Source organism: Carassius carassius, chromosome 30, assembly GCF_963082965.1.
Source record: "Carassius carassius chromosome 30, fCarCar2.1, whole genome shotgun sequence".
Classification (NCBI taxonomy): Eukaryota; Metazoa; Chordata; class Actinopteri; order Cypriniformes; family Cyprinidae; genus Carassius; species Carassius carassius.
In genome coordinates this window covers 15,095,783-15,112,466 of record NC_081784.1, presented here as the reverse complement: position 1 = coordinate 15,112,466, position 16,684 = coordinate 15,095,783, and the positions used below count along the sequence as shown (strand labels likewise).

Genomic DNA, 16,684 nt, shown 5'->3' with positions numbered 1-16,684 from the left:
TGATACATGTATTAAAAATGCTCAAATGATGAAGGATAATTACCCTGCTTGCATTTTTGAAAAGCTGGTAGTGCGCATATGACGCCTGAGTGATTGTCTAACCTGTAGTAACTAATTCAAGACAATAACAGGCTTTGTGCTCAACATTGCAATTAAGTTATAATAACAGCTTACCTCCAGACATCACTCCCTTTGGAAAACAGAGAGCACTTGATGACCTCAGGAGCCATCCAGGAATAAGTGCCAGCTGCACTCATTTTGGTTGTTTTGTGCCACTCACGGGCCAGGCCAAAGTCAGTGATCTTCAGGGTTTTTCGACCAATGTCATCATTCTCAGTTTTTTCAAGTAATAAAACTAAAATAAAAAAAAAAAAACAGGAAATTTTTATTTATTTGTACTATATTAGTTCTAAATTAATTGTAAAAGTCAGCAGTGACAAAATGAACTGAAATAAGACAAAAAAAAGAAGTGACTGGGTTGTTCAGATCAGCCACTTTTTAGGTATGATGGGAATGTTTTCAATGTGCGAGCCTTAGCATTTGAGCATTTTTTGTCAATGAACAATAATATAGAAATGCTAAAAGGATGCTCATATTTCTACTCTTTCATCATGAAGTGAAATCTTCAAGGACACAGGCCTACATGAAGAACTCAGAGTGACATACAAGTCGCTCTAGTTTACAATACAGTCTCGTACCAAATGACAAACAACATGGGAATGTAGGCCAGCTTGCTTTGAAGTGAGGTATGTCCTGAGGTCTGGAGGAGTAGGATTATTTTTCACCAGTTCTGTCCTTGACATTTATCCAATTTAATCAATGTAATAAATATGCAGACCATCAGTTGATAACTACATGTCTGATTAATCTTACCTTGACTCCCTTTCATGACCCGAAGGGGTAACTTAGTATTTTTATTAGTGCCACACATTTCATCATTAAACACTTTCTACCATTCCCAGTCTTTACTCAGCATACAGTGGTGAGGAATGGCCTTGACTACAGTTGACCTGTTGTAATGTAAGACATTTAGTATAACTGTCTCAAATTGTTAATATAACATTTGAAATAATGTTCTGAGAAAGTTCTCAGGTAAAATTCACAAATGTTACATTTTGGGACAAACATGAAAAAATTGGGATTCCATTTCGAACAGGTTTCACCTGTTTGATGCTTTCAATTTAATCTCAGCTGTTGGTTTGTGCACTTTTAGGTTTGCTTTCCATGAAGTAACAACAACACAACAGTAAACAACATATAACTCTACACAACCTATTACACAATCAGCATTAATATCTTATACGTTTCAGTAAACTAGTTGGTTGGATGTGAATGCTGTCTTATTAATAAAAGAAAATCCACTCTTTTCTGTGAACCTGAATCAAAATATGTAATATATAGTACCACCAGTTCAAAACAATCCTGCTCTGATTTGCCCCCAGTTTTCTTACGTCTTTTCATTGCTCAGATTTCTATGGTGTCCGTTTTATGGACCAGAAAATCATCTTTAGATCATGAGAATAACTACTGCCTGTAGAATGTTCGCCACAGTCTCTCTCTGAGTCTCTATCTTCAAACAAGGCCATTGTTCTCTAAGCTGTCAGTCAGAGAGAGAAAGAGAGAGAGAGTGAGTGTGTGTGTGTGCGCTGGTATATAGGGCTTATGAGGACACAGATGTGTAGAATGACATGGGAAGGGTACTACAATTTAAACATGTTTTACGAGGACACTTCCTGTGTCTTAGTAAAACAAAAGGTAAAAAATCAAAACAAAAAAAAAAACATCCAAAAACTGTATTTTATGAAATTCAAAAATTGCCAGTAGATTTCTGTAAGGGTACATTTAGGTGTAGGGCGACAGAAAATGCAGTTTGTACAGTATAAAAACCATGACGCCAATGGTGAGTCCCCATAAACCACAAATGCAAGTATGTGTGTGTTTGTGTGTACGTGTATTTTGGAAAGCACACATGCTTGAGATTCCTTAACGTTTCACTTAATGTGCCTGAAATGACAAAACTTAGTTTTGAAGTGTGGCACATAGCCGAGTTTCGCAGGGGCAGCTGCAATATTCCTTGCCCCCAATCAGGGGAAGCTCCCTGTCTTGGGAGAGAAAACAGCAGCCATTGAGGAGATTAAAAATAATGAAAATAAGCCTTTCAGGCCCAGGAGTCGGAGCTTTCTCAGGGTGGCAGTCACCTAGCAACCAGTGCTTGACCATTCCATTGTGCAAACTTATGTTAAGCTTCTGCCCCCACGTTAGCGACATTCCTTTGAGAGAGGCATTAAAAGATTAGAACACAAAAACATCATTTCACTCACTATTTGCTATATCTTAAAGATAATCATTAATCAGATAAGCAAGAGTGGGCACAAACCAAATCTGATTTCATGTCTTACTTTTTGAGAGACTACTATTTGACTTCGCCGTTTATGGCTCCCTTAAAGTTTACCCTGTACCTTTAACCTGCTAAACAATGTACTGCAACCTGAATGGGCAAAGAATCCCCCTTAAGAACACAGCAGAAAGGGTCTAGCTCACGATGGGTGGGTGTCTTGAGTGCAGAACTGAGCAAACACACGTTATTTTTTCAATTAAGGTCAGCAAGCTGCCAGTGTTGTTTGTCACAGTCCTGTGGAGAGATGAACAAACTGAGCTGCGTTAACAGTAGCACTGCCATGCTGAACGGGGGCAGGGTGCCACATTGAGTCTATTGTTGATAGTGGTATGCAGTCTATTTTATTGTTCTGGATATACTCTGCTAATTTAACAGAGAAACTAACACATTTGCAGACCGATAAAACAACTGCACTATCATTCAAAGTTTTTTTTTTAAACAATATTAACACTTTTATTAAACAAAAATGCATACATTTTATTTTCTATTCATCAAATAATTCTTAAAATTACTTAAAAACTTTTTCAACATTATTGATATGAAATGTTTCTTGAGCATCAAATCTAAATGATTAGAATGATTTCTGTAGGATCATTTGGCACTGAAGACTGAATTAATGGCTGCTGAAAAATCAGCTTTGTCTTCAAGAATAAATTAAATTTGAAAATATATTAAAACAAAACCAAAACAAAACAAAAAAAGTCATTTTGAATATTTCAAATTCACAATATTACTTTTTAATTGTATTGTATCAAATAAATGCAGCATTGATGAGCTTTTTGAATGGCCTTGTATAATAGAAACCACTTGTTCATAAATTCATGGAATAAAGCTGCTGCATAGATTTACATGATCAGGTCAATGTTACCAGCTGATCAAATCTGTACAAGATAAGGTAACATGATAGGACGATCTCATTGTCATTCAGTATCCCTTGCAGCTATAGTATTGTTTTTAGAGAAAGGGCAAATATCCCCATTTACATGAAAGAAACTCTCTCAATAAACATCTGTAAAACAAGGTTATACATGACAATACTAACTAATATATATATATATATATATATATATATATATATATATATATATATATATATATATATATATATATATATATATATATATGTGTGGGGGGGGGGGGTTCAAACACTATAATATATTTATATTCAGACTTAGTGCTCCTTTATGAAGACATATTTCCAGATCTGATTTCTCTGAACCTTGTTAGCAGATAGGCAGTTTCTCAAGGAGGACACCAGCTGTTCAAACTCCAACCTCTTAACTTCACAACCTGCCCAGGGTTACAGGAGAAATCATTCCTACAGTTCTTTTGAAAAGCTTGAAGATAGCTAGTGGTTTATCATTTGTTGACTGTGCAACTCTAAGCCGAGAACTCTGCTAAAGCACATGACTCAAATCCACTGTTGAAGCGCAGGTGGTTTTCAATATACAAATACATTCGATATACTTACATAAAGCTATATTTGTTATATGTAGTATGTTTGTTAAACATTTATTAAATATAACGATAACCTAAAACAATCAGGCTGTTGAGATTTATTATATAGTATAACTTTATGTGAGTGGACAGTTATGCATGCAGACTTAAACCCAACATTATATACAGAGCAATGTGATAATGCATTAATTTTGCTACAATATAAATTAACATTTATTCAGTTAGCAGTTGCTTTTATATAAAGCTTTAGAAATGAGTAATACAACAATTTAGAACAGTACAAGCAACAACAGGAAGGGTTAAGAAACAGTGTAAGCATAGAAGTTAATTCAATATTTAAAAGCTTGCAACTTAGGTTGTACTCTAAGATGAGCAAATAAGTTGCCAGAAGGACTTGGAAGGATCCAGTGTCTTTAACATTAACTACAAAGGCTCCATTCAATCTCAGAACATCCATCAATTTTATAGCTTTACTTCTGGGTTTAGATTTCACCAGCTAGTGGTTTCCTTTAAGAATCATATTGCTTTTAGCTAGAAGTCAAGAGTCCACAGTTCCCTACACTACACACAGGTGGCATTAAATATTTCCAGAATATTCCTAGACGACCCATGTTATAAGTATGAGCACGTGGTGCCCCCTCCTTTAGGATCCAAACACATACAGGCTTATATGGAAAAAAGGTTGATGTTCTAATGATAAGCTTTGTAAACGATTAATGATTAACGTTCTAATTGCGAAAGGAAATACCAATGTGACAACCTCGTGTGTGTTTCTACAGTAGAGCAAATACCTGCAATTCTTGGTCAAGATAAGAAGGCATTAATGAGTGTGTTTGTAGTAATTAATTCTCTTACTGTTGCTGGATTTGAGGTCTCGGTGAATAATGGGAACCACAGTCTCCTCATGGAGATACTGCATGCCTCTGGCGATCTGGACGGCCCAGTTCACGAGGATATGAGGGGGGATCCTTCTGCCCGTCAAAGCGCGGTTCAGAGTCCCTCCTCGGGCATACTCCATGACCAGACACAGGTTAGGTTCCTCCAAACACACCCCCTCTAGTCTGATAATATTAGGATGTTGAAGCATCGAGAAAAGTTTAGCTTCTTGTTTAACACTGTCTGCAGTCGCTTTAATGTCCTCGTCGGGGTCCTGTCGAGCTGCCTTCACTGCGACCTCCTGGTCCTTCCAGGTCCCCCGGTAGACTTTGCCGAACCCACCGACGCCGATGATTTCTTGTAGAACAAGTTCAGAGAACGGTATCCGGACAGGGGCGGACGGGTCACTCTTGCGAGCCCCTACCGCTCTATAAATGACTGGTTGGTAAGTAACATAATTAGATGGGAAGATGCCCACGCGATGGTTGATCTTCCCAGTCCACCAGCCTTCGTCTCCCGATATGGCTGCGTCCTTAGACAGGACCTCCACCACGTCTCCTCGCCGCAGACTGAGCTCGTCCTCCCCGCTGGCCTCGTAGTCAAACACCGCGGTCCAGAGCGAGCGGGGACACACGGGAGCAGAGTGAGCCCAAGCCCCCGAGCTGGAGGACTCCGTCCAGACATGGTCTTGGAGGCTCAGGCGCCCCTCACCGTTTGGGAAAACGGCCTGGGGAACATCCATGTCTCGGTGCCTGCAGGAGCACCATAGGGTGCCGTGATGTCAAATCCAAGTAAACTAGTCCAGTGGTCGTATTCATCAATGACACGTGCACACAAAAAAGTTACTAAGATCCCCAGCTAGGTCACTTTATATCATTACTGGATCAGGTTAAATCCGGCTTAATAGAGGTTAAGAGACGCATCGCTTTGTTTCCACGTAAGCCAGATAACCAGTCTGGGAGTGCGAAGTGTCTCTGAAGCTGGGACATCAACATTAGCCGTAATATTTGCGACGCTAATTCTTTAGTTGACTTTTGAGAGTAAATGCTACATTATCAGTCTGTCGATTTCAGCGCAACCAGAAGTACAAACTAATTTAATGTTTGAAAAAATAAAGGTAAACAACATACCCAACCGGGAAATTCCAGCGCGTTTTCAACCCGTGAGGCTACAGGTGCAAAGTACCTGCTCATCCCAAGCGAATGAATCAAGCTAAATATACACACGATTTATTTCACTGACTAAGATAAGTTGCTAATTAACTTGCGCGTCTACATGTATAAATCCTACCCATAGACACTCTCTGGCTAACTTAGTTGAAAAACTTTACACGAGCGGGCCAGCTAGCTAGCTCTCTCTCCGAAGTTCACAAACTAGTAACTGCGGCTCCCAAAATTCGGCCGTCGCCAAGGACACCTCGCGCGCGCACAGCAGTAAACGCAGCAGAGTCAGTCAAGTGCGCTTTTCAGTCATTCAACAGTACTCCAAAAATTGACGGCTTTTCCCCTCTCGCGTCGATTCAAAGACCTTTCAGAGAAGCCAAAACTTTGCTTGGTGAAGTCTATGAGAGAACCGCCATCGCTTGTCCGCTCCTCCGACTCGACTGACCCTAGAGGAGAGAAGGAAAAGGTGGAACTGGATTGCTTGCAGGAGTTCACGTGACACTGCGGTGTTATGCTAGTATTTGAGATTTATAGGCAAATGGGTAAATCAGCCTGCTTTACCCTACACTTTATAACATACAGTTTGTAATAGATTAATATAAATGTATGCGCCTGATTGGTCTTGTTAAACATGTTTGTATAGTTTAAAGGCCTACACCTGTAATGTTACACTTAAATACATATAAACAAACAAACATAAATAGCATTGCCAAAAGCACATTGCAAATGCCTAATCTCATTATGATTAATATATTCGTGCATATATACGTGTAATTTTTGTTACCTATACCATGCAGTAGGCTAGTCCTATATTATCATTAACTAACAATGCTTATTTTAGATGTGTCAGAAATATTTTTGAATAAACTTCTATTTTATACATTTATATTTATATAATTTTAACGTTATTTGCCTGCTACAAATGAAGGTTGTTTATTAAGTCAGTCTCTCTCTCTCCTCTCTCTCTCTCTCTCTCTCTCTCTCTCTCTCTCTCTCTCTCTCTCTCTATATATATATATATATATATATATAGGCTAGTAAAGTTGTAGGAGCTGTCCTGTACTTTTTTATTAAAAAAAAAAACATGATTGATTGTTAGAAAAGTCTGACAAACAACTTAGTTTATTTAAATTTGTAGGCAATCCAAGCAATAGTAGACTTAGGCTGATGATACACAGGGCAACTTTTTGAGCAATGTTGCCGGGCAACTTTGGCTAATGTTGCCACCAAAGAGCAATCAGGTGAGACCCAGGGGTGACGACTGATCTAAAGCAGTGGTTCCCAAACTTTTCCATTCCACGACCCACCTAGACAAGTGTAATCTATTTCATGACCCACCACAATATTTGAGGAAAAAAAAAGGTTGATATTACTTTAAGCCTAATCTTACTTAAAAGTTTGATGACAGAAATGAAGTATTTAAGAAAAAAAACCTTTTTATTTTAGAGTAGGCCTACACCTGAAAAAAAATCACTATTAATATTTAAGTTTTAATTTTTGTTTACAGACTTTAGAATATGTAGTGTCCATAAAAACGTTAAACAGGCTCACTCCAGTGAACTGTAATCTGCGCTGCTGTGTTTTGTTGCAGAAAATGCATTCACGATCCTTCCGTGTGTGTCGGTGAGAACGGAGCACAATCCAACACTTTTTTTAGAAAAAGCATAAGAAGCAAAGCAGAACTATCTAAAACTGTTTGGAGATTAAAATAATTGTGAAATAGGTAAAAAATAATAATAAACATGTGTCTCGTTTTAAATAAACAAAAAAAAAAAAAAAACTGGATGACATTAAGTTCAGGCAGAAATTTATTTTAGCAATGGTTAAATTAATGTTCAGCAATATCTTCAAAAGATTTCTGAACTTTGGCAAATTTTTCTCTAAAAAGAGATGATACGTCAAGGAGTATTGCATTATTTTTTTGTGCATTTTGTTATGTGGAAATGTTTAAATCTTGTAGTGTTACAATTAACCCTGCGTTTGTGCACTGCTCACCCTGTACATGTGAAATGCTTTTTACAAACCGTTTCCCGAACGAAAAAAGTGCACAGAGCTCAAACGGACGATAGAAATGAATGAACATGGCCTACCTGAAACCGTTTTCGTAACATTTGTTTTCTGGTGTATGCAATCTCATGCGGAATATAGTGTATTGAAGTGAGCAAGTTTTTCTCTTTTAATAATGCGGACCGATTGAACCTTTTAATGACATTGCTCTGAGACCTTCACTGTTATTACAACTCGTGCGCGCCCGCGCTTCAAAACACGCAAAGCACGCGGACTTAATTGCAATTCGAAAATCACACTAAGGATATTGCAGTCCTTATTAATGTTGGTGGGCTATATCATTGTGACGAGTGGGTTCCCGGTTCCCGCCTCCTCCTTCCCGTGATTGAGAAGTTTTTAATGTGTTAGACTGGTGCCGAAGCCTGGGAGGAAGGAGGGACGCGGTGCCGAAGATCCCTCGGCACTGAGGTGAATCCGCAGTGCCATCGAGCAGGGCGAAGGAGGATGCTCGAGGCGGTGGGCTGGAGTGAGTTGCCGGGGAGACGGACGCTCCTCTTTTGTATCCTTCCGATCTCCTCCGTGGTTCTCGAGACTGGTGAGTCGAGCAGGTGTCGCTCAATTCCAATCACTCCACCGGCCTCGCACCGTTCCCACTCGTCACTTTCGTGCAGCCCTAGACTGAACTGTGTGTGTGTGTGTCATTGAAACGCAAATTTAGCTGCAGCCAAGTGACTTTGTGCGACCCACCTTGTTCCATTCTGTGACCCACAAGTGGGTCGCGACCCACAGTTTGAAAACCCCTGATCTAAAGTATCCATATAAAAATTTGTTACCATTTCTTAATGGTAAAGTGCCCAAGAAACATTGCTCAAAAAAAGTTGCCAGGCAAAATTGCTCAGAAAGTTGCCCCATGTATCATCAGCCTTATTAGAGGAGGGACCTTTCTTTATAAGGTAATTCATTTATTTATTAATATTTTTTTACAGTGGTTTTTTTTATGTTTTCATTACCACAGGCTATAATGAAAAAGAAGTAGGCTCATAATGATAATAACAGTTGTTACATGTGGTTTGAATATATTTACTTTGGCTATAAAAATGTGGCTATAGTGAATTGCCCTAATGTGGGACTTTTTTTGCATTTCAGATTTCTGTGACATATTGCGATGTGTAACCAAAACATTAAATCCACAACTAATACCATTTAAAAAAAAAAAAAACAGGATGTGTCCCCACCCTATGTCACAGCTCCCCATTAAAGCTTTTGTCTTTTTCTCCTTTTACAATTCTCCAATGCCATTTTTCTCAGGCGATTAGAGAAGAGTGGATAGTGCAAGCCATCCCACTTTGATTGCTGATTTATTTATATATATATATATATATATATATATATATATATATATATATATATATATATATATATATATATATATATATATATATATATATAATTTTAATATGTTGCAGGATCATTTATTGGTAATAAATAATTGATGAATAATATTGATGATAATAAATGATTAACTAATATTGTGCTTGGTTTTGAAGCTGCGGTTGCTTAGTTGTCTCACGAGAGTTGGCACCAGTGGAGGGGCGCGCGTCGCGGTCAGCAGCAGAGCTTCACTGTGAATCAGTCCTTTCCACTCTCCTCTCTCTCCTCTCCGCTTATGTGAAGCTGGAGCAGGACAGGAGCAGTGTTGGGGAGTAACTAGTTACATGTAACGGCGTTACGTAATTTAATTACAAAATTATTGTAACTGTAATTAGTTACAGTTACTAAGAAAAAATGAGTAATTAAATTACAGTTACTTATGAAATTTTTTACGATTACAAAGGGGATTACATTTGAATAGTTACACACATCCACATAAAGATTTAACTGATTTCTTTCCCAAATTGCACTGACTATTCTGAGACATACCGCCCTAATAATTTCCGGGATGCGGAAACACAGTCTGGTTCGTAGAATCCAGTCATAAAAACGGAATGCCTAACGCGGACGGAATATGCCACATTTTGGATGACTAAATCAAAAGTAGGTCAGTACACTTGAATCAAAACATGACATCGACTAGTGTCTGTGAATATTAAGCCCCAAAAATGCAATATATGACTTGCACATTCTGCGTGTCTGTGGAAATCAGGCGCGGACTGGACACCGGGAGAACCGGGACAATTCCCGGTGGCTTGGCAGCCGATTTTACCCCACTATTTAATATCATTATTGTATAATTGCCTGCCGAATGTACTAAAGCGATCATTTGCGAATCCGCCATTTGATAATTAAATCTCTAATAAGTCATGAATTGTTAGTCATGACTCGCGCGCTCTCCGCGCCTCCGCCAAACAGTTTGGATCAGACTCCGAGTAATCAACGCGAGAGAGAGAGAGAGAGAGAGAGAGAGTGAGTGAGTGAGTGAGTGAGAGAGAGAGAGAGAGAGAGAGAGAGAGAGAGAGAGAGAGAGAATAGAGTGATAACTCTGATGGAGTGTGGAAGCGCACAGCTGGAGCAGAGAAGCAGAACTACTGTTCAGGGTTTCGGGTCAGTTTCATCTGTAAAGATGGTTTTTTGTCTTTGTTTTTTTATTTATTTAATCAAGCAGCAGCACGTTGCTCATCAGTCATCACTCAAAATACTATATAAAGGACATCATTATTATCAGTTGTAATGTTACAGTAGTAATTTAGCTGAAAAAAAAATCTGATTTTTTATAGGTTTAGGGGGAGCTACGGACAGACAACAACACAACCCTTACGAAAATTAAAATTTTAATATTTAACTATAAATCCAGAGAAAATGGTTACTATTGTTTAACTGTGATAACCAAAAATGTAAAATTATTTTACAAATGTATTTATTTAAAAATAAATACAAATCCATTTGCAAAAAAAAAAAACAAGGTTATTTTACTTTTATATAGGCTAATAAAAGCATGGTAATTTTTTGTAAGGGAAAAACATGACTTGTGTACAGTATTAGGATTTTTCTGTAAAGATATTGTAGTATTGTATCGTAAAGTATAGTTTTGTTCAATCTTGAGTATTAAAGTCACGAGAGAGATGGATAACAGGACAAAATAAAGAGACTGAAGAGAAAAATGGAAGTGAAGGTGCAGTTCAGGAGAGAACTTTTAATTATTTTGCATGTCCCCAAATTAAAGATTTAAACCTTTTTTATGTCAGGTCCATACAAAAAATAGTTTTGTCCATTTGAATTTGTTTGTATGAGTTTGAATTTTCCAGTCTGATTTTTATTCCCAGTCCGCCCCTCCTGTAAATTAATGGCAAAGACATGGTTTCATTTACTACACATAGGCCTACTGAAGCTCGCAGTGTTTTCAACCTCTGCTGCCTCAATATAGGAGTACACAAACACATAAACATAATTTCTTGAACTGCTCTGTGTCACTTCATGTGCATTTTACTTATTTTGAGAAAACTATCATCATATACAGAGACAGCAGTTTAAAAAAAACACCAATGTTTCAGGAGTTTATTACACAGAATACGTCACATGCTTATTAGATAACTGTATTTAAGTTGATGTATATGCTTTTATTTATTATTCTTTAATTTTCACAAATTTAGAAAAGTAATCAAAAAGTACTCAAAAGTAATTAGTTACATTACTTTAATAAAGTAATTGAAAAAGTTACACTACTATTACATTTTAAACAGGGTAACTTGTAATCTGTAACCTATTACATTTCCAAAGTAACCTTCCCAACACTGGACAGGAGGATGCTGCTAGGCGCCTTTCACCGCACAAAATGAATCCCCTTATGCTTGGAAATAGGCAACCAAGGCGTGGACGATGAAAAAGAAAATTAAATGGCTTCGAGGAAGGATGTAGATTGCAGCTTCTGCAAATATGTAATCGCGCGCAGGGGCGTCGAGTCGAGGACGGCAGCGGTGTTAATTTGCAGCTTACAGCATGATATATCTGTTGCGACCATTGCTGCAAAAATGGGCTCTCAAGCTGTGCAAACGCTACGTCAGGGAGTCTGTGCTTCACTGACCGGCGGATGGTATCATGATCTATTGCAGAATAAATTCAGCAATTCATATCACCTGTATTTATGGATGTTTTTACTCATGCTTTCATTATCTCTTCATTTGGTGAGTGATACAATGCCGCAGACCGCCGATAATATGTGTTTTGCAAATATGAATCATTCAGCTGCAGAAACCTTACTCAAAATTTTTCTCTGAAGAGATCAAATTGATTCACGCGTTAAATGTATTGCATATTAAATCAATTTTGGTGTTTGTTTGGTGCTAGCAATGTCGCATTTTTCTTCTGTACAGGTGATGAACGCTGCCATGCGATCATTACCTGTACAGAAGAATGCATGCATGTGTCAAAGCACTGTTTTGCATTTACAGTAAAGAATATGCATATATGTCAGTGGTCAAGAAATTACAAAAAAGAGATGGTAATTATAATAATAACAAACCCACACATCTAAAATTATATTTATAGCTGATTTATCTATCTTAAATTTGCCCCTTCCTTCGTCAGGCTCTTCCACCCACCACTACTACCCTCAGCATCTACTGCACCTCAGTGACAGTTTTCTTCATTGTCATTAAGATGGTAAATTATCACCTCCATCTGATGTTTGATCAGGGCGACATTATAGCCCAGAATAGTGTGCCTCACATTAGGAAATGTGTAGACAAGAAAAGCAATGCATCTAATTCCTGTCTTCCATCGGTAAGATCCAAAATCATTTGTGCCATTTATAGATTTTATTGTTATTTTACAGTGTCCTTAAATCATGTGTACTCAACTGCCAAAAGTATTTTGATGTATTGTGACCAGGCTAAAGTCTGAATCATTTTAATCTACAGGAAGAGCAGCACAGTTCCTGACAGTGTTGCCATATCTGTATTGACCAAAAACAGGCCAAGTTCAGTAATAAAAGTCACAGTGAAACAGCCTGAAACAGACCCTGGACTGATTGGAGTGAGTAATATTTTTATGAAACTATGTACCATAATTATTTACACTAACGGCAAAATATGTATCTTTACAGAATGTCACAAATATGTCAATAGTAATTAGTATAACAGTAACACATAAGCAGCATAACTGCTTTACACAAATCTTGCAGTGGATTTTGTTATGTGTAATATTTTTGCATACTTATTATTATTTTTTTGTTACTCTGCTTTAAAAAACTGTGAAGGAGTGACCAAAATCTGATGAGCTGAAGAATATAGGTACCAGCTTTAATTATATAAATGGCCTGGTTTCACTGCAGTGCAAGGGATCCTCACAATTCTTGGAACATGCTTTGCATATATATCACTGTAGGTTTCTGTCACAGAGCCTTGCATATGAACTGAGGAATAACTTAACTACTTTCTATCTTGCCTCAGTTGCATGCATGCTGAGTGTGACATCCTGCCAGGACCTCTCAAAAAAAACTGTCAGACAACTTTGTCAGAAAGCCCAAGCTTACATTGTGAGTCTCTGACTGCATCTAAAACACAGAGACATGCTTTAGAAAATGTTATATATGACATATTAAGTTTATATATTAAAAAATAATGTAATTTTATAAAAAACTAAGAACTGATCAGATCAAATTTACTTTGGTTTGGTGTTTTATTCATTTTTCACCCAAAAATCTTTAAAAGCCCAAATAAATAAAATAAAATAATAATCACTGACTGTCATTCAATGAAAGTCCTGGTCACCAAAACGTAGAAGATCAAAAAATGTTATAAAATGCCTTGTGCATGCATCATATGTTAGAACAAAAACATGTTCAAGCTTCTGTGTTTTCTAAATGTTATATGTGTGTCAATCATTGTTTAGATGTAAAATCTATTCCTTGACTCCTTGGAAGTTTTGGATTCTTGGACTTTCAATGAAGAATCAGAAACCTTAAGTAACCAGTTGTTCAGTTTCAGTAAACATCTTAATTTGTGTTTCAAAGATTAACTGAAGTCTTATGTAACGACATAAGAATGTTAACATTTTTGGTTGAACCATTAAAATCAGTTTGTGACATCAACATATGGGGTTCATCACCTGGTAGCTATTGAATTCAATTATTTGTCCATTTGACATTATAAACATGCTGTTTGTATACTGATTGGCTTTTACAGGTCAGAGTGATGAAAGATCTAGGCCAGAGGCGGAGGAGCGACTCACCCCTGAGGATGTGTTCAGTCCCAACACTGACCAGTCTGCCCCACTCCTGCAGGGAGAGCAGATTCCTTCAGCCCACAGGGATAATGCTAAGGATGATCAACCACCTTCCCTTGTGAATGAAGAAGACAGTATAGAGGAAAAAGACAAACCCCCAACTGACCCCAACAACAACAATACCTCTCTAGAAATCACACGAGATGGCAACGATGGAGAATTGCCTTAGGAGAATTATTGCTCAGATGAAATTGCTGTGGTGCTTGTTGACAACTCGAGTCCCTCGGCCCACCTGGACAAGATTGATACGGTTAAGATCCTTGTCACAATGAGCTGTGACGGCAGCTCAACTGGATGAGTCTGTCAAACAGAGCATCTTAGAGTCAGCTCAGTCCCACCAGGGAGAATACTGTCCTGTTAAAATTCCTGTCATCACCTTCAATTTGCCTCACGAAGTGGAGGAACCCTCTGCAGGTGATGAAAAAGAAGATACACCTGTTGCAGGAGAGAGCTCTGTTCAGGACAAGTCCAAACATCAAGACAGTCTTCTTGCCAAAGAGCCAATCAGTTCTGACACTGCTCAGGAATACAAAGAATTTGGGATCAATGAACTTGAGATGCCCAACCTGAGCCCCCAAGTGACCAATAACAGCTCTTCCGGCATTGATGTGAACTCCCACACTGAGGAAAACGACCCAGCTGAGCTTAAAGTGGATGTTGATGGATTCTTGCAAATTCGGTCAGTGAGGTGTACTCAGAGTTGAAGATCACATGCTAAGGGACTCGATATCAACAATAGATGAGATGCTATCCTCATTAGAGCCCCATAGAGCTAAAGATAAGCTCAGTACAATCTGCCGTGCTTTACGAGGCCATAAGCAACTATTGATACCAGTTTAGTGATATGTCACAAGAGCGACCCCGCCTGGAGAAGAGCAGTACTGTCCAGTCGAGACACCCTGCTCACGCTCTGACACATGGTGGATGAGTATGAGATCATCATGCTCTACAAACGACATCTCAGCTTCAAAGTAATAAAGGCAAGAGAGCAAAACTATTTTATATATCTAAAACTATTTATTTATTATTTACATATAACACGTCAAGAGAGTAACGTTTGGAGTAACATTTTAGTAATTCATACGTTTATTCAGAAAGTACACGTATCTAAAGTGGCAATAAAGGCATTTATAATGTATACAACAGAAGCAAAACTCTTTTTTACATTCAGATAAATACAGAATGTGTGTGAGGGCTGTGGCCTGGTCCGCAGCAGGAGCTCATCTTCCTCCGGAACCGCAATCCTGAGCGTGGAAGCATACAGAACTCAAAGCAGGCTCTGTGAAACATGATCAACTCTTCCTGAAGATCTGAAGAATCTGAAGAGATTTAGTGAATAGTGAAGTGACCCATACTCAGAATTCATGCTCTGCATTTAACCCATCCAAAGTGCACACACACACACACCATGAACACACACCCGGAGCAGTGGGCAACCATTTATGCTGCGGCACCAAGGGAGCAGTTGGGGGTTCGGTGCCTTGCTCAAGGGTTACCTCAGTCACGGTATTGCCGGCCTGAGACTCAAACCCACAACCTTAGGGTTAGGAGTCAAACCCTCACCCCATTAGGCCATGACTTCCCCACTACAGATTTAGAGAAATTTAGCATTATATCACTTATCTACTGTACCAATGAATCCTCTGCAATGAATGGGTGCCATGAGAATGAGAGTCCAAACAGCTGATAAATGCCTAGCTATAACTCCCAAGTAATCCACATGACTCCAATCCATCATGTAAATTCCTAAAGTGAAAAGCTGTGAGTTTTTTAGAAACAAATCCACCAAGGCGTTTTTAAACTTCCAACTGTTGCTTCCAGCCAAAGTATGAGTGCTCTATCCGTAATGCTTTTTTCAGTCAAAAAATCAGTCTAACCTGAATCAGAAGAGAAATATGCAGAAATCAAGCTAAAACAGTTAAAAACAAGTTCTAAACAAGTCTGTTGGTGGATTTTGATGTGAGAGGACAACAGGGGGAGGAAGTATTACTATGGATTATAGACTCATATTTTGTCCAGAAGCGATGGTTTAAAGTTCAAATGCCTTAATGATGGATTTATTAAAAACACACAGCTCACAAGACATTAACTGATGGACTGGAGTTGTGTGGATTACTTGTGAATCATTGTGATGTTTTAATTAGCTGTTTGAACATTTTTGGGTTAACTATTCCTTTAACAGGCCTTCTCTGTTTTTCTAGTCGGAAAAAGTATTTTTTTTAAACCTTGCTTGCACTTTCTAGGGAGAGGAAAGATAACTTTACCAGCTGTAACAGTGGCATGAACATGGAGGATGTGGATTGTGCTGGTTCCTCCTTAAGTCAGAATCATAACTCCACCACATCCCAGAGCCGAAGCCTTTTTCACGGCCGCCAAAACAGCTCCTAGTCCAGACACCACGGAGTTCAGAACATACTTTATGAATCTGTACAGTTTATAGTCCTAAAGTCTGTAAGAAAATTAACATATTAGTTAATATCAAATGGTATTTTTCCCCACAGCTCACCGGGAATATTGCAGTCGCCCAGTGCAACCTCAGGGCCAATGGCCCCCTGTCCCCAGC

At 38.4% G+C, this 16,684-nt stretch overlaps 1 protein-coding gene and 1 long non-coding RNA gene across 4 annotated transcripts in view; one reads left to right on the top strand and one right to left on the bottom strand.

Annotated features, from left to right (window-relative positions):
• Positions 1-6,364, bottom strand: part of LOC132110727 (mitogen-activated protein kinase kinase kinase 21-like) — a 17,844-nt gene extending 11,480 nt beyond the window's left edge. Inside the window, exons 1-2 of one of the 2 annotated variants that reach the window (XM_059517569.1) lie at positions 4,712-6,364; positions 175-355 (exon numbers count right to left, since the gene is read on the bottom strand). In XM_059517569.1, the coding sequence (XP_059373552.1) occupies positions 175-355; positions 4,712-5,474 (944 nt within the window). In that variant the 5' untranslated portion in view covers positions 5,475-6,364. The remainder of the gene's footprint in view (positions 1-174; positions 356-4,711) is intronic. The other variant, XM_059517570.1, reaches the window with a different exon arrangement.
• LOC132110728 (uncharacterized) lies at positions 4,818-16,684 on the top strand. Of its 2 annotated transcripts, none has more exons than XR_009424675.1 (6): positions 4,818-4,886; positions 12,424-12,618; positions 12,756-12,870; positions 14,022-14,587; positions 14,622-14,699; positions 16,365-16,684. It is a non-coding gene; the product is annotated as an uncharacterized LOC132110728 (long non-coding RNA). The 2 variants fall into 2 exon arrangements; XR_009424674.1 differs by lacking the exon at positions 4,818-4,886 and adding an exon at positions 11,887-12,020.